Raw genomic sequence first — 18,202 nt, forward strand, 5'->3', positions numbered from 1 at the left:
ATCCAGTATCATTGGATTCTGCTCATTGTCAGTATGCAACAATTTTCGAACCTTATAATCCTCCTTCTCTCCTGGCGTATCTGTCAAACATTAACACAATATTTTTATACTAAAAATAAACCTCCACACTACCCCCATCAATTGGCAGCAAACACATGCACAGTATTCTTCACGTAGTTTACAAGGTCCTATTCTTCTAGTAACAAATTATCATCCAAAAATCTAACACACTTCATAATCCGGTCTCTATTATTTAAAATCTTTGCCATTATCACCTCAGTGTCTAAGCCACCTTTAACAGCCCTAGAAATCATACTGCAAGGCTGCAATCTCCAATCTAAACATCCTTCCAAAAATTCACAGACCTGTCAGATCCATCTTTTCAATTCAATCTTATCTTAAAAACAGCCCTACTCCCGTCTAACTTCCCTTTTCTTGTAGGAATAAACAACCAATTGTAAGATTATCCACAAAGAATGAGGTTGGAGTGATTCATGAATATCTAATATGGGTTTGATGTTATCCCTTCTTCTAGAAAGTGGAAAGAGACACCAACCTAGAACTATTCTATCAATAGTGCAAGAACAAGAGCAGTGCTAAACTTTTTCTTTCTTTCTTCCATCACTTCCTATCAACTGAGAGAAACATTTCCATGGTTAGCTGATGAGGTCTCTTCTTTCTCGACTCCTTAGAATTATGGCTCTTCTTTAGGCCTTTTCCACTCTGCTTATGTAACTCCTCCCTTCATTGGTTTCTAAGGTAGTTGTGTGATGTCTAGCTACCATAAAGGTTCTCTTGGGTTTGGTGAGATCTTATCATAAAAATTAAAAAGTCCCCATTGATGGATCCTCTTTTCTTCTTGGAAAAGAAGAAGAAGAAGAAGAAGAAGAACATGTCTAATGGATTCTTCTTTCTCATTTGCATTTGTTTATTCTTTGCATAGATTGACTTTATGTGGTTCTTCTAACTCTGGCTGTTCTTAGACATTTACCATCCGATGAAGAATGAGAGCTGATTAGGTGGCGAATATTTTTTTATATTTTAGATAGATTATTTTTGTGAGAGGGCAAATAATTCGATCCATCAAAATTATTTAGATTTGTAACTAGTTAATCTAAATCAATTCCTCTTAAGGTGGCAAAGGGCAGAGAAAGAATTATACTTGAGGAATTATCAGCAAAAGAGCACTTAATCTAAAAAAAAACTGTCAAAAAGGCAGAAGGACTAAATAATAACAAGTGCCTTTCAATTTTTTGCTCATCTAACACTGTTGTTTATATAAGTTATTTGATAAGCTTTAGAACTAATCCTAACTTAATTCTAATTATAAATTCAATAGTCTAGTAAGTAAACGACATGTGTCTCGCGTGTGTACCTAATAAAAGTCCAATACACACTTACATATAAAAATTGTTAAACTATTAGGTGAAAGTATAGAATTGAATTCTCCTTCAAAAGGTTGAAGGAGGATATAGAGGGAGAAAAAAAGAAATACTATTGGAAACTTTTCAATATTGAAATGCCTCGGCGAGCTAATTTTTATTTTATTTTTCTAAAATAAAGGGGCTGATGTGGGAAAGTTTGAATGAGGAATTAAATAAAAAAAAATTAGCGAGCTTAAATAAAGAGGTCATAAAATTCAAAAGTCAAGGAGAAATATTAAAAAACAAAAAAGGTCTCATATGTACCCTTTCAAAATTTTTATTTATTATTCATACTCCTCCAAAAATAATATTTCGAAAAGTAATTTCAAGCAAAAAATATAAAAAATAAAAAATAAAAAATAAAAAATATTTACGCAAAGAGAAAATTCAGAAAGATATAAATAAGAATATGTAGAGGGGTATATATGTAAAAAAAACCAACAAAAAGATCAGATTCCCCAAATCACACACACACACACAGACACACACAAAAAAAAAAAAAAAGTGGGAGTGGACATATCATCGAGGTATCAGCTTATGTGAGAGGGGCTTGCACGGATCCAAAATCCGGAGTGAACGTATCATTAGAACAGTCTACGAAATACGGTAGCACCGATTAATTCGTACGTACTACCAAGTGAGAGAGCACGGGGCGAGGCAAAATAAGGGGTGGAAATAGCAGCAACTAGCGTTGTGGGCCAATACACCGCCTTAGCCCTCCTTATATTTGTAATCGCAAGCTAAAGGCAGCAAAAGACTATTTACTCCTCCAAACCAAGGAGTTAGAAATGGCTGTCGCGATTCTTCTCCACCATTATTAGATTTCGCCGAGCCCTAGAAAAGAGGAGAAGGGAATCGAATAAGAAGCCTTAGGGGGCTCGATTGCATCCCCTTGCGCGATTCCCTCGTGATTTGTAGATTCTTCCGCTTCTTGATCGCAAGGCTGGGGCGGGGGAGCTCTCGATCGGGGCACTGGAGTTGCGCGGTTTGGCTTCGGCTCATGGCTGGGATGGAGGTCGATTTTCTGTCGGATGAGGGCGCTGCGTTCTCTCCCAACGACCACATCGTGCAGGCACGGGTTTCTATTTTGGGTTTTTTTTTCTCGATGGCTTATGGTTTAATCCTGCAGTTGTCTGCTTGAATTATGTCGATATGTCAGAAGGGGTTAAACCGATCGGTACTTCGTTCCGGTTTATTATTGATGATGGTGATTTGGATGATGTACTCTATCTTTCGTTGTCAATTTGATTATCTTTTGGAAAAAGAGGGAAAACCGTAGTAGATTGGATTGCTTTCGTGTTTCTTGCGGGTAGGGACTGAGTTCACCTGCACAATTAATATGTTCCAGCAATCTAAGCTACTGATGCAGGATGGTGGATCTTCAAGGGCAGGGAGATGTTACACGTCCGGTTTTTGTTTTAAAACTGCTCAATTAATTGCTGTGAATTTATGTTTCATGAACACATAATGAACTTGATATCCTGTTCGCGGAACTGAACTGCATGTACTGGTTCTGACTAATGGAAGTCACCGAGCACAACCTTGTCTGTAGCTCTTTTTCTCGAAAATTATAAGATTCCTTGGGGTCCATGTTTGTCTTCATGATTGGCGTGTCACAGTTTAAAGTTCGTTAATTTGCACTCACACAAGTTACTAGTCTTTGATTATAGATTCATTTCTTTTCATGAATGCAAATTTTAAGCACCTAACGAGGAAGGATCTTGGTTTTCACTCATGTAGTCATTCTTCTTCCATTATTGGATATTCATATTTAAGTGGTGCCTGATTAACTCTCTCTTTTTTCCTTTTATTTCATTCTTTCTTCTTGTTCCAGAAACTCGTTCAGCATGGTGTCCCCCAGGAGCTACTCTCACAGTTTCAGCCAGGTCTAGTTCATTTTGCAAAAGAAAACAAGTCGAAGATACCTGAGATGGCCTCTTGCATCTTAATGGCTGCTGCGGACATATTAGAGGCTCGGAGGTTGTCTAAGAAGGAGTCTGGAGGTGGCCTCAGTTGTCCTCTTGTTAAAGATGTATATGGTGTGAGCTTGCTGTGGTTACAATGGTTGATGTTTGAGGGGGACCCACAAGCAGTGCTGAAGGACTTGGCGCAAAAATCAGTTGGTCAACGTGGTGTATGTGGCTCTGTTTGGGGACACAATGACTTGGCATACCGTTGCCGAACTTGTGAACTTGACCCAACTTGTGCTATATGCGTTCCATGTTTTCAGAATGGAGACCATAAGGATCATGATTATTCAATTATGTACACTGGTGGTGGTTGCTGTGACTGTGGAGATGTCACTGCCTGGAAGCGCAAGGGATTCTGTTCGAAGCATAAAGGAGCTGAACAAATCCAACCTCTCCCAGGGGAGTTGGCAAATTCTGTTGGACCTGTATTAGATGCTCTTCTTAGGTACTGGAAGGACAAGGTCTGTTTAGCAGAAGTTCCTCCACATAGTAGGGGCGACCGTACAGATCTATCTGCACAGATTGGAAATGAGCTAACTACTGCAACTGTTGGAATGTTGCTTGAATTCTGCAAATATAGTGAAAGTTTGCTTAGTTTCATATCTAAAAGGATGTATGAATGTGGTGATCTACTAGATGTCCTCACGAGGACTGAAAGGTTCTTGGACAAAAAAGTTGTGAAGAAGCTGCATGAGCTTCTTTTGAAGCTCCTTGGAGAACCACTATTTAAGTATGAATTTGCTAAAGCTTTCACAAGATATTATCCAATCACCGTACATGAACTAATAGAAAAGGGTAGTGATACAATGATGGAGAACTATCCATTGCTGACAACCTTCTCCGTGCAAATATTCACTGTACCAACTTTGACTTCAAGGATCGTGCATGAGGTGAATCTTTTGGCTGTACTTATTAGGTGCTTGAGGGACGTATTCCTTTCTTGTGTTGAGGATGCTGGTCATTTACAGGTAACTTGCTGGTTTTCCCTTTTCTCTGATATTAGTCCAACATTTTCTCATTAACTTGTATTTCCTTGTTATGAAAGTTCACTGTGCTCCATCTTAAGTATTGCTACTTATAAATGGTCCCATTACCCGTCTATGCTGAATTGGTATTTTCCTTGTTATAAGAAAGAATCTACTTATTATGAAAAATATAGAATGAGGCCAGTACTAATTAAAAACTGCTAATAAGATAGGGATGCAGTTTTCCAACTACTGAACCAGCCAACTCAGCCTATCCTCCTTCTGTTTTCTGATGGTAAATTAATTGTTTGCAGGCAAGTAAGTGGGCAAATTTATATGAAACAACAATACGTTTGGTGGAAGATATTCGTTACGTTTTGAGCCATGAAGAGGTGGCAAAATACATAGCGCACGAGAGGACTGATATATCAAGGTCATGGTTGAAGCTTTTACGTATTGTGCAAGGCATGGACACTCAAAAAAGAGCAACAGGTCTTCATGCAGAAGATGAAAATGAAAATCTTCATGGACCTTTTGTATTGGGGCAGTATCTAGGGAATGTCCACAATCTTTTGGTGCAAGGAGCATTTTCTGCTGTTGAATCCAAAGAACTGATGGTTGACACTCTTTGCTCCTCAGCTGCATATTTAGAAGATAATGATAATCAACGCCGTGCCAAAGTTGGAAGGTTTTCAAAAGAATGCTTTTCAGGCAATGTAAGCAATAGAGACAAGGTCAGAAGTTCTGAAGGGAGAGATATCTCAGCAGTTCCATATCCTGCCCGGTGGTTGATTTTTGAGTGTCTGAAAGCCATCGAGTGTTGGTTGGTACCTGATGTGGTACTCCGAAGTGAACCATCTTCTTTTGAGGCTAGCAGCAGCAGCTGTCATAATCTTTTGCACTTGAGAAAGAAACTCTTCAGGATCAAAGAGGGGACAAATTGTTCAAAGGCTTACAGGGCAGACATGGATCTTGACCAAGACTTGAACATTAGTAATTGTACTGGAGTGCCCGGTTATCCTTTTGAAGGGTGTATTAGTAGTTTGCTGACCGACAAAGGAAAGATGCTATTTCAGAATGGTAATTTATTAGTTGGCGATATGTGTTCCGAAGATTCCCTAAAGTGTCATTCATCAGATGACAATCTCATGGATGTTGATCCTAGAGAAGAAGCGGAAGGACTTAGTACACTGAATATGGCCGATTGGCCTGAAATTGTTTTTGATGTCAGTTCACAAGAAATATCATTTCATATCCCTTTGCATCGTTTGCTTTCGTTGTTGTTGCGGAAGGCTATGAAGACATGTTATGATGAAGCTGAGAATTTGGAGAAGCCAAAGAGCATCTCTACACTTTCTTCAGCAGTGCATCATGACTTCTTTTGCCAAGTTTTAGGAAGCTTTCAACCATCTGGTTTTTCTGCCTCTCTGATGGAGCATCCATTACGACTCAGGGTGTTTTGTGCTCAAGTGCGGACTGGAATGTGGCGCAAGAATGGTGACACAGCGATATTAAGTTCCGAATGGTATCGTTCTGTACAATGGTAAGTCTGCAATTGTACCATCTTCTTTAGATTAGGTCATTGGTGTTGGTCTGATCCTTCATTTTTCCTTTTTTTTATAGGTTTGAACAAGGTCTAGAATCAGATCTTTTTCTGTTACAATGCTGTGCTGCATTAGCTCCCCCAGAATTGTTTGTCAAGACGATTCAAGAACGATTTGGTTTATCAAATTATACTTCCTTGAGTCTTGTGGAACACAATGAGTAAGCTCTTCATCCTTCCCGTCTCCCCCCTTAGCAGCACTTATGTCCCTTTGACGTAGGACATGTCAGACAAATGAAGATTGTTCTCCCTTTCCAACTGTTTTATAATCTACATTTTTTTTAAACATTTCATGGGATTTATTTCTGGGAAATTCCTTCTAAAGTTTTGTAGAGCATTTCTTTACAAATATTCTATTATGTTAAGGATACATTATTTGCAGGTATGAGCCAGTTCTGGTGCAGGAAATGCTCACTCTTATAATACAAATAGTTAAAGAACGAAGGTTTTGTGGACTTTCCTCAGTTGATAATTTGAGAAGGGAATTGGTCTACAAGCTGTCTGTTGGAGATGCAACTCGTAGTCAACTTGTAAAATCTCTTCCTCGCGACCTTTCAAAGAGTAATCAACTTCAAAATGTTTTGGATATGGTTGCAGTATATTCAAATCCATCTGGAATGAAGCAGGTTCTGCAATAATATAATTTTGTATAATTTGTTCTTTTGTTTTTAATCATATGAAGAAACTGATAACAAAATGGATTCTAGGCAAAATATTCTCTTCGAGAATCTTATTGGAAAGAGTTGGACCTGTATCACCCTCGCTGGAACTCCAGAGATCTACAAGTTGCCGAAGAGAGATACTTCCGCTTCTGCAAAGCTTCTGCTCTTAATGTTCAGTTACCTCGATGGACCAACATCTTTGATCCGTTAAGCAATATTTCTAAAATTGCTACTTCAAAAGGTGTCCTCAACATTGTTTGTGCGGTTTTGTTTTATGCTGTTTATGGTGATACATCATCAGCTTCCCTAGCTCCTGATGGAGTTCTTATAACAGCACTGCACTTAGTTTCATTGGCATTAGATATCTGTGACTCTAAAAGTCGGATGCGCATGGATCAATATGCTACTGATGTGCTGCAATATGACAATGAATCATGTGAGGTGCCTTCTCATTATGCCAAAGATTTCTTTCCAATACTAACTTATGCAAGTGGAGAATTTATTGCCGGGTCTGATATAGGGCAGAACCAAAACATGTTATCATTGCTTGTTTTGTTAATGCACAAGTACAAGGAAGAGAATGATAGCAACTGTTCTGTATCAAGATATTGCAACATCTCCACCTTGATTGAGGCTTTGCTGAAGAAGTTTGCTATGCTGAGCAATGAGTGTATGGTCACACTTAAACAAATGGTGCCTGCTCTTGTCTCTTCCATGCCAGAGCCCGGTAGTGCTGTACGTAATTCAGCCTCAACTTCTAATTCTGCAGAGAGGAAGGCAAAAGCACGTGAGCGTCAGGCTGCAATAATGGTAGTAGCAGATTCCATGGTATCTTATTGAAATGACTGTCCCACAGGATTTTGTTTATGGTCATATAAATTAGTTTTGTATAACCCTTCTGATATTTCGTTGCTGCATAAATTTCACAGTCAGTTTCTGTACTGCCATCAGTCGCACGTGGGGCGGGGGGGGGGTAGGCCTCTTTTAACAGTCTCAATGAATTTGAATATGTTATACAATCCTCATGAACGTGTGAGCTCACTTCATGATGTAGTGACTAGAGTAGGTCAATGGAAGAAGGATATCCTGATACATGAGCCTCCACGGATGCAAAATTTGTGAAGGAAATATTTCAATAACCTTATAGTCACAGGACATGATATTATTCTTTAGATAACATTATCTTGTTATGCTGTCTGTCATAGGAAGCCCTGCATGCCTGAAGCAAGGCCGCCATGATAGGTGACCCCTGATTTAACCTTATATACTGACATGTGAGCTCACTTCATGATTTAGCGAGTCCTTTTTTTTTGAAGAATCTTTTTGCTATTTTCGTTTTATTATGCTGAATTCTTTCTCTTGTTCTTTCTGGAAGCTTGTCCTGTTTTGTGTTTATTGTGCTTAATAAAATGATTTTGCCATTTTACCATTTTCCATTTATTTTGTGCTTAGAATCTAAAAGTAAGGTGTATTCTTTTTCAAGTTTAACTTCTCACCCTCTTACTGCTATATCCCAGGAGAAAATGAGAGCTGAACAGTCAAAATTTATAGCCAGTCTTGAGTCTTTAGGTAAAGAAGGATCTGATATTCCAACATCTGAGAAGGAAATATCCAACTTAGACATTGATGTCCAGGAAAATTCGATACCAGTTTGCTCTCTTTGTCGAGATTCAGATTCCCGAAGTCCTTTGTGTTATTTGATTCTTCTTCAGGTAAGTCTATCATCACCATCAATTTCTGAATTTTGGTTCAGATTTTTTATATTGATGTTGGCTTATATTCACATTTTCACTTGACCGTTATTAAATCTTGATTGTGCTGATGAAGAAACCCTGATCATCACTACTACTACTTTTAGCTTTCCATGTAGGCTTAAATATCTGTTACTTAGTTTCTCTTTCATTGGATCAGTAAATTTTATTATCTTTAATTATTATATAAACCAGAAATCTCGGCTTGTGAGTTTTGTTGAGAGAGGACCTCCATCGTGGGAAGATGGTGGGAAGTCAGATAAGGGATTTGGTTCAGCCATTAAAGAAGACATACTTAATCCTTTTGCTGCTGACTCAAGCAGTTCAATGGAGTTGCAGTCTGGGCAGGACACAGGCATGGAATTCTCCTTTGACACAGAGCCTGCAGAAGTTGATGCATTTCTGGACTTCTTGAATGAACGTCTTCCCAATATTAGAAACATCCAACTACCTAATGTATATTCTAATGCTAACACAATTTCTAACCTGTCTCTTGAGATGATGGAGGATGAAATTTATCAATCTGTTGTGAGAGAGTTAAATGATTCTGAATCCCGTTCAGACTTCCCAGATGGTGACAAGCCTTCAACTTCTAATACTGCAGTTGGTTCAAAGAAAACTAGAAATACAAAGTGTTCTGTGCTTGGAGCATATGTTGCTTGTCTTTCAAGAGACATTTCGAAACGCCATTCTTCTATTTATGGTCTTCAGCATTTTACGGATGTATCATCAAAGCCTTCTGCATCAACAAGCAAATGTAATGGATTTGGTCCTAATGACTGTGATGGAATTCATATTTCGACGTGTGGACATGCTGTACATCAAGACTGTCATGATCGCTATTTGTTATCCTTAAAACAAAGGTATGATATGCAAGTTGCTTTTCCACCATACCTTCAGAGTAAATTGTAATGATTAACCAGTAATTAAATTCTAGCTGATTATTTTGATGTTCTTAACTTAGTACCTGAGAAATTCTCGCCACCATAGCATCATACTGTCTTTGTGCCAGATCCCATGTAAACATGTATTTAAATGAATCTGTCCAGTTGTGTTATATTTTGTTGTTTCATGAATCATCTAGTTCACTTACATTTCTTTTTACCTTGCAAGGGATCTATCAAACAATTTATATTTTTGAGATTGTGGCTTTGAAAAAATACCTCACTACCTCATTCTATTAACTGTGCTTTTTCTTTCTTTGATCTCTTCCCTGAACCTCATTTTTCATTAGGACTGGTTGTTTCATCTTGCTGCACTCCATTGCTCAAGCTACCTGCCTCTAATCATTTGATAAAATGTTTCCTGCACCTAACTGATCTAATATAATATAGCAGCATCACATTATTTTGTGCTGCTTCAATTGGTTGAGTTATGTTTCAGATGTTTAATCTGAAACTGAATTCGTTCATACCACCAAGAATCAATGTAATTATTTTAGGTTATCTTGTGGCACCCCAGATGGCTGGAGTTATCAGTTTTTCTCAGGGTATTCTGCATATTACTTATTGTTTCTGTGTTTGCAACACTAAAGATATTAAGATAGAGTTTATTTTTGACTGGAAAGTCAAAACTAAGCAGTAAAACTATTTCCTGCAAAGAATTAAATCAGCTGTCCTAGTGTGTAAATAAAGATGGTCATATTTTTCTACATCAACCTTTGGAATTTGCTTACTACGTGAATTTAATGAAATATGTGCATAGGTGACACCTCCAGCAGGTTTATTTACGCTTACCTATCAGTCATTCTTTTTCATTTTTCATGACAATCTCTGATATTCTATCAGAGCCAAGTTGTTGGGACTAGAGAATTGCTATTTTTGTTGTCCTTTTTATATCTCTAATGATATGCACTTTCAGAAACATCAGGAGACTTGGTTTTGAAGGAGGACACATCATCGACCCGGATCTGGTAATGTCCTTCACATGCTATTATTTTGTGTGAACTTTCATTGACTGAAGCAGTTTTAATTCTCTCTCTTCTCCTTTCTCTTCTCTCTAGGGGGAATTACTTTGTCCTGTATGCCGCAGATTTGCAAATTCTATCCTTCCTGCATCGCCTAACTTTTCTAATAAATCTTGGAATAAACCAATGTTCTCGAGTGATAATTCAGCTCGAGTTATAGCCTCGTCATCTTCATCAGGTAGCATTTTACGCATTCCACTTGCATTGTCTCTTCTGGACAGTACAGCAAAAATGGTTGGACAGGAAAGGATTTTAAAACTCTTCTCTGGGAAGCTGAATGAAACCGTAGAGGCAGCTCTGGATCCTTCCCTCAGGAAATTGTCTATGCTGTATTATCCTCAAAGTTATGGGAGCCTTTCAGCATCTGAAAGGCTCAGCCATTCTCTACTTCTTTGGGACACTCTTAGGTACTCTCTTATATCTACAGAAATCGCTGCTCGTGGGAGGATGAAAACATCTTCAACCAGTTCGAAATCTTATCTAGAATCTTTATATGGTGAACTTAATTCTCCAAGTGGATTCATATTGTCACTTCTGCTTCGTGTTGCTCAATCTGCACGCAATTCAAATCGTCTAGAAGTCCTTCTGAGGTTCAGAGGCATTCAACTTCTGACAGGGTCTATTTGCTCTGGGATTTCTGGGGACTGTGATCTTTCAAACACAACTAAGCGGCGAGGTACACCCTAGCAGACTTTCACTCTTACATTGGTTCCAAGTTTGTTCAGATATTAGTCATACATATTCACATCATCATATGAATACCATCAGTAGATGCAGGTAATAGCTAGCATAAACATAACAAGCAATGTCTTTGATGGGGATTTTGATCTTGGCAAGCTTTATTTTCTTTTCTGCTTATCATGATTATGGAAAGCAATATCATTCAGAAGAATGATCAGCTTCCTACTGGTCATGTATGATTGACTGCACGTTTTCCTAAGTTGTCTTTTCTAATTTTGATGATTATGATAATTTCCTCAGATAATGTCATTGGATTCTTATTGTATAATGATTAATGAAGACTGGTTATATTGAATAAAGGATTATCATGCCACAAGGCATGCCCCATCACCTAGGAATGCCTCTACGAGTTCTTTTGCCAGTGGCACTTTGCCATGTGCCAACATGGTGACAACATGCATGTGCTGGTCCACATGGCAATCCATCTTTTGGATAATGGGTGTGACCTCACCTCCCTACTTTATTTTTTTCCTTGATCTTTTGGTAGTTGAAAGATGGATGTCCTATAAGCCTCAACATTTTAGGGTCCTATGGCCAAAACTTGGGTCCTGCTTAATGCTTATAACAAGCAATACTCTGAAATTGGGAACTTGAAAAGATTGAAATTATTACCAATAGTTTCCAACAAGAAACGTGAAATGTTGCTTTAACAGCAGCAGCCTGACTTTCCTTTGTGTTTCATGGTATTTCAGAAACTGTTAAGAAACTTGGAATGTACTTTTGGAGGTTGGATAAATACATATTTGTGAAAAGAGGATGAAGAGTTGACTGTTATTTGGAAGTGAGGACAAGGAATTTTGACCATTTTGAAGCTTGAAAGTTGAAACCAATGAGATTATGTAGTAATGAGCATAAACATAGAACAGTTATTTGTACGGTCCTGATTAGGCATATTAAAAAATGCATGACAGTGTAATGTGCTATAAAGGAACCATAAAGGATATTTGATCAATATCTTATGTTTATAAAAATATCTTTTGCATATCTCCCCTTGGGATATAAATTATAATGTTACTAAAGAGGCGTAATCCTTTTTCTAGGTGCATGAGTTAATAAATTTTAGGGTTATCATGCAGTAAGTGGTTCGTGGTGATAACTTTTGGGTAGTATCTGATATTTTGTCAAATTTGTATGTCTAAAATTTAAATGGATCTTATAGTAAACAAAAAGGATATATTTGATTAGGATTGTTTTTTTTTTAATGTATATATTGGTCTATGCACAATGTGACACCCAAATGTCTTGCTCTAGTATCAATTCTGGTTTGGGTGGATTCCTTTTTGTACAATTGATTGCAGAAGGGAAATTTACACTTTGAGTGAGAATGGATTGTGATCATCAAATGTGAATTGTGATGTAAAGATGAATTAAAGATAAATTGTGGGGATGCTAGGTCAAGAAGCCAAAATTCAGTAAAAATTGACAGTTTTAACTTTTTAAACTTGTATTTCGTATGCTCATAACCATACAAATAGTTTTCAGGGAAACCTATTCAGTATATGCTTAGTCACCAATATAATGGTGATATTTCCTTCAAACTTGTTGGTGCTCAATTACTGGATGTTTCTAGTTTTTCTCTTGTTCATTGCAGATGCTGCATGAAGGCATATAGTCTGTAGGGAAGCTCTCTTCTTCCTATGCAGATGAAAGAAGAAAAAAAAAAGAATGAAAAGATCACACCTCTGTTTGTTTCTTGGATCCTGGAACTAGATAAATGTGGGGTTATTCTTGGCAAACCTACTTTGATGTCTTGATGAGAAAGTCAAAATTTTCAGTTATTTTCTGAGCACATATTTGTGCTAGTCAACTCTAGGAATCATTTGGCTTTTTTATGCATATATGAGAAGCTTGGAAAAAAAGAGCAAAGGGAAACTTAGACAATATATTTATGTACACTTCATCATCCTATGTGCATATAAATCCAGATATCTGCATTCTCATCTATCCATTTTGGTGCCAGGAAAGCTCTCATCCATCATTGAACATGCTAAAGAGGGAGATTTCTATCCTGACATTCAGTTTTGGAAGCAATCAGCTGATCCTATTCTTGCTCAGGACCCATTCACTTCACTCATGTGGGTTCTTTTCTGCCTTCCTCTGAAATTTTTGTCGTCCAGCGATTCCTTAATTTCTATCGTGCATCTCTTCTACGGGGTTTGTGTTGTTCAGGTATTTGATCAGTACTTTTGTTCTACAAATTTTTGATAGCTTTTCATTTTGCTTATCATGCATTCCGTTTTCCTTTGCATTTGCAGGCATTGATTACATTCTATTGCCAAGATAGTTTTGAAATTTCAAGCTTTAGCAGTTACCCTCTTAGTGATGTTTGTAAGACTATGACGCAGTCTGAACTTGTTCGACAATATTTTCTCTCCAACCATATTGATTCCTTTTGCCATCCAAAAGATATGCTTCGTAGATTTACATTTCCTTATCTTCGGAGGTGTGCATTGCTTTGGAAGTTGCTAAGATCATCGACAGTTGCTCCATTATATGACAGATCCAATATGTGGGAAAGATCATTTCTCCGTGTGAACAATGGCATATTAGGTGCATCCTCCAGCCTTGCAGTGGAGCTCAATGGAATACGGGAATTGGAGGACATGTTTCAGATTAAATCATTAGAACTAGTTCTTAAGGATGAAGTTTTGCATGATTTAACCTTGAAGTGGTGTCAACACTTCTGTGAGGAGTTTAGAGTTCGTAGACATAGAGCTGCTTTATTTCCCACTCCTGCTGTACCTTTCAAGCTGATGCAGTTACCTCCACTTTACCAGGATCTTCTGCAAAGGTTTAGCAGTAGTAATAATTTGTAATTATTTATTTCCTTTACACAACTTATGGTCATTAACGTGATGCATTTCTTTGCCGTCAGGTATGTAAAGATGCGTTGCTCTGATTGCAACTCTGTCCCGGATGAACCTGCTTTGTGCTTGCTTTGTGGCAAGTTATGTTCACCGAGCTGGAAGTCCTGCTGCAGGTTCACACAATACTCATGATTTTCATGTTCATATTCTTTTTAGTTTTTTTTAATGACTTCTGTTAATTATGATATCTTTTATAATTGGGATGAATTCTCAAATTTGGTCACTCTACTTTTCCATTTTCTTTTAGGGCTAGTAAATGCCTGAATCATGCAGCTGTTTGTGGTGCTGGTATTGGTGTATTTCTGTTGGTTAGGGTATTGCTCATATCATCCATTGCTTTAAGTTTGGCTAACTTCCTATTTGACTTAGCTTCACCTTGTGCTGACTCTTTGACTTGATTCTTGCAGAAAACTACAATTTTACTGCAGAGATCTGCACGCCAGGCATCTTGGCCATCTCCCTACCTTGATGCATTTGGTGAAGAGGTATTGGATTACTATATCAGAATATTAGTCTATTGTAGAGCACATAAACCTCTAGAATTTAAACCCACATAAAGAAAAACCATAGTTCTTTTTGTGTGTAAGAAACTGCATGCCTGACCTTGAATGTTTTCTTTCAAAGTCATATCTCTTTAGGATAATTGTTCTCTTTTGTCCTGCTGTCCTTCCTCTTTATGTCCACTTATTTAGGCATCCTAGTATAATTCGAAGTACAGCAAACAACTTATGCTCAGCATCTAGGGAAATTATAGTGTAAATTACATATTAGGGATGGTCGCTTTACTTTTTTTTAATTATAGAAGGACAGTGCCCTTTTGATGTGCATTGATGTACCAGTGCCCTATTGTAATGTATCAGAAGAATATTGTGATATTAACCTGTGCTGCCTTATGCCCTCTTGCCAACCTCTACTGGTCATATATATTCCCATGCTAATTGACACGGACATCTAGAGTGTAGTGATAGATAAATCCATGATTTGGTTACTAAGCTAGAAATTTCTAGCTTTTGCAACGGTTATCTAGTTTTCAAATAGGATTGGGAAGTTGGAAAAGGAGTATAAAGTATCCAAGTAATAGAGAAGCTAACACACGTGTGTGGAAAACAGGGAATCCAATGTAGGACAGAGTGATTCAGTATAATGCAGTTGTGGATCTGAGGGGTGAACAGATGTAGAGTTCAATCAATTTATTTGCCTATCTAGTTCGAGGATAATTGCACTATAAAAGCTTTAAGGTTCTAATTTCTATACATAAATTTGTACTACTAGTTCCTGTTATTCACGTACAGATAAGTTCTTATGTTTAGCTTAAGTATAAGAATTCTGATGCGAGGATGCAAGCAAATCTCAGGACAAAAACAGTTATCAGGTCGAGTGCAAGCAGTAATTTTAGCATTTGTAATCTAGAAGCCTAGAATAGATGGAGACAAGAATTACTAAGACAAGCACTAAGAAAAAGGAAGAGTATAGGAGACTGCTCAGAAGGGGAAGGACAAAGACCAGATAGGCCCTTCTCTTTATTGATTAGATTCATAGTGAGTAGTGACCTAGATTCCTAAACAACTTGCAACACTAATATTATCATAGAATACTATGTGGAGTCCAACAACATAAATGACATGCCTCTCTCTGCAAGCAGCTGCTCTGATCAATTATTAGTTTGTATAAGCAATTACCATCCTAGTTTGTTTATTTGCATCCTTTGTAGTGGAGCTATTCTGTACTTTGACGAGTGGAAGCATTTACAATTTTTTCCACCAATGCTCATAATAGTTCTGCATGTACCATTTTTGTGGGTGCAGGATCATGAGATGAACAGGGGAAAGCCTTTGTATCTGAGTGAGGAGCGGTATGCAGCTCTTACATATTTGGTGAGAAGAGTTTCTTCTTGTGGTTTGTCATTGAAATGATTGCCATGGACGGTTAACAATATTTTAAGATATTTTAAATTAAGTACTTTTTGTGCTTTGAATCTTGTCTATTTTTATTTCTTAAAAGTATTGGCCTTTCTTATTTGTCTTTATACTTACTGTTGCGGTACGTCATTTATAATAGGTGGCATCTCATAGTCTTGATCGGACATCTGAAGTGCTTCGCCAAACAACTATTGGTCTTTATGGTTCTGATTAGGGAATTCCTATGGGGAAACTACCTGCTAGGGCCAAAACCACAGTAAGTTCTTGGTTTTTAGTGTTGGATGCATCTTTTTCCTTCCTGTAGTAGGATGGATACTTTGTTTGAAAATTGAGAAATAATTGATAACTTCTACATAGGTTTCATATTTTCATGGAGATTTCAGATGTCTAACCAACCTCCAGTCTCCACCATCTTGGCATCAAAGATGGTTATCAATTTTTACTGTGGTTGGAGGGAAATGCAGCATAAACAGGTTGTATGCTTGCTTTCTCAAATTGCGATAGTTTGATAATATGAATATGCAATGTTATTTCCTCGTCAGTGTATTGTGCCCTAGCTAACATGAGACTGAAAGACTTACCAGTTAACACTCCATAGCCACTATCTAGCCCTCAAAATTTTGCACACCATGGAATCACCTGTCTTTTGTAAGGACGTAATCCTCCATGTTGTATAAATCTAGTAGTTTGCTCTCTTTTCCAAGTTGCACAAACTTCTCTATCTTAACTTATGGTCATGTTTTATGTCTTTCTTTTCTCGTCATTCTGCTACAAAATATAATATTAGCAACAAGCTTTTTTTATACTAATATGCAATTTTAAAATCTGTTCTTCAATCTTGCAGGACCTCAACTTAAATTCTGCACATCTGTTCAGTGCCCCTTGACGACTCCTGTTAGCACTAGAATGGCACATACTTCTTTCATATGTACAGCCGGCGTGAGGTTTTCCTTTGCATATACATCCAGTGAAAAGTGGAAGCCCATCCAAAACACCTGTATGGAATAAAAGAATTGGCAAGATAGCTGGTTTGAATCTGTAAATTTGCATAGGTTGTTTATTTTAGCATGTACAGTTCATTACAGGGAAAGTTTTAACATTTCATTTTTGTGAAAGCTGAAAGGTTGGCAATTTTGGGTTCTTTGTTTAAATTATTTTCTACTGCTTACGTTTAATAGTTACAGTGCTTTTTTCTAAATGCCACCGTGAGCATCACGTCCGAGAAATTGCAATTTGATGCGTCTTTTTTCAAATAACCTCCTCTTATTTGTACATTTGTAAATCTTATGACTATATTCGCAAACAAATTATCAAAAAGTGGTGGGCCCGCAAAAAGTGTTCTTTTCCTTTAGGCATTGATATGTGAGGTGAATGACTACTTGGCTAGTGCCCAGTCTGGCTAAGAAGCTTTCCCAAGAAAAAATTATATGGATATGGATGTCCCTTGATGCGAATCAACGACCGCCAAGATATCCTTCCTTACCCGAATCTATAACCAACCCTGATGCAACATTTGAGACCTTGGTAGAGAAGTCGAAATAAACGTGCGGTTTGAGCTTGCCCTTAGTAGAGTTCAATAAAATTTTATTAAACTCGGCTCGAAAATGAGTTGAGTCAAATTTGATCTTCAAAATAGGTTCAAAAATATATTCAAACTAAGTTTGATTGTAAGCTGGCTCGATCAAATAAACTAGATAAAGCTCAAAATAATTATAATATAATATAATATAGTATTGAGTAATCTTTCTTATTATATTATAAGATTTACTTAAGTTGATTATTATGTACTATGATCTTAAGCTTAATCTAAGTCTAAATTAAGCTTAATTTAATTCGAGCCTAGTTAGCTCGAAATTTTGCTTGAGTTAATTAAGACGTATAATTGCTTATTGATCATCTCATTTAGGCTCAAGCTCAAAACTACTTTAAAATTGGCTCTAATTAAAATAATTTTAATTCAAATTTGATCACAAATATAGGCTCAACTTAATTTTAATTCAAGGCTCTAGCCTTGAGATAAGTCTAGATAATATTTTAGGCTTAATTTTAATTTTGAGGTGTGGTTAAAAGGAATTATTTATAATATAAATATATTCATGATTATTAGATTTACTAAATCCGCAAACCCCAAGTCTAACGCACTAATAGTTTTAGAGATTCTTATATAATTGCCATTTGAAAATTTTAAAATATAATAATTGCCACCATATTTTTTAACTAATATCTTTTGACTCTTTCAGATAATTTTCAGAAAAATATTTCTAACATAATATTACTAAATTTAATAAATATATGCAAATGACTAAATTAGACCCTATTTTTTAGTATACAGTA

General features: G+C 37.0%; 1 protein-coding gene across 4 annotated transcripts; it reads left to right on the top strand.

Annotated features, from left to right (window-relative positions):
* The first annotated feature begins 2,267 nt into the window (after window positions 1-2,267).
* On the top strand, window positions 2,268-16,999 carry LOC140782559 (E3 ubiquitin-protein ligase PRT6). Of its 4 annotated transcripts, none has more exons than XR_012107900.1 (19): window positions 2,268-2,496; window positions 3,259-4,362; window positions 4,674-5,902; window positions 5,983-6,123; window positions 6,345-6,588; window positions 6,670-7,452; window positions 8,142-8,336; window positions 8,571-9,238; window positions 10,236-10,287; window positions 10,378-11,017; window positions 13,043-13,251; window positions 13,338-13,873; window positions 13,958-14,062; window positions 14,197-14,263; window positions 14,357-14,434; window positions 15,755-15,823; window positions 16,008-16,124; window positions 16,226-16,341; window positions 16,713-16,999. XR_012107900.1 is itself a non-coding variant. In XM_073129191.1 (18 exons), the coding sequence occupies exons 1-17, from the start codon at window positions 2,425-2,427 to the stop codon at window positions 16,080-16,082; spliced, it is 6,267 nt and encodes a 2,088-aa protein (XP_072985292.1). In that variant the 5' UTR covers window positions 2,284-2,424; the 3' UTR covers window positions 16,083-16,124; window positions 16,713-16,999. The 4 variants fall into 4 exon arrangements, 1 of the variants encoding a protein (XP_072985292.1); XR_012107898.1 differs by having other exon boundaries at window positions 2,284-2,496; window positions 10,245-10,287; XR_012107899.1 differs by having other exon boundaries at window positions 2,284-2,496; window positions 6,670-7,434.
* Window positions 17,000-18,202: the final 1,203 nt, after the last annotated feature.

Source organism: Typha latifolia, chromosome 2, assembly GCF_019914945.1.
Source record: "Typha latifolia isolate L0001 chromosome 2, TyphaL0001v2, whole genome shotgun sequence".
NCBI lineage: Eukaryota > Viridiplantae > Streptophyta > Magnoliopsida > Poales > Typhaceae > Typha > Typha latifolia.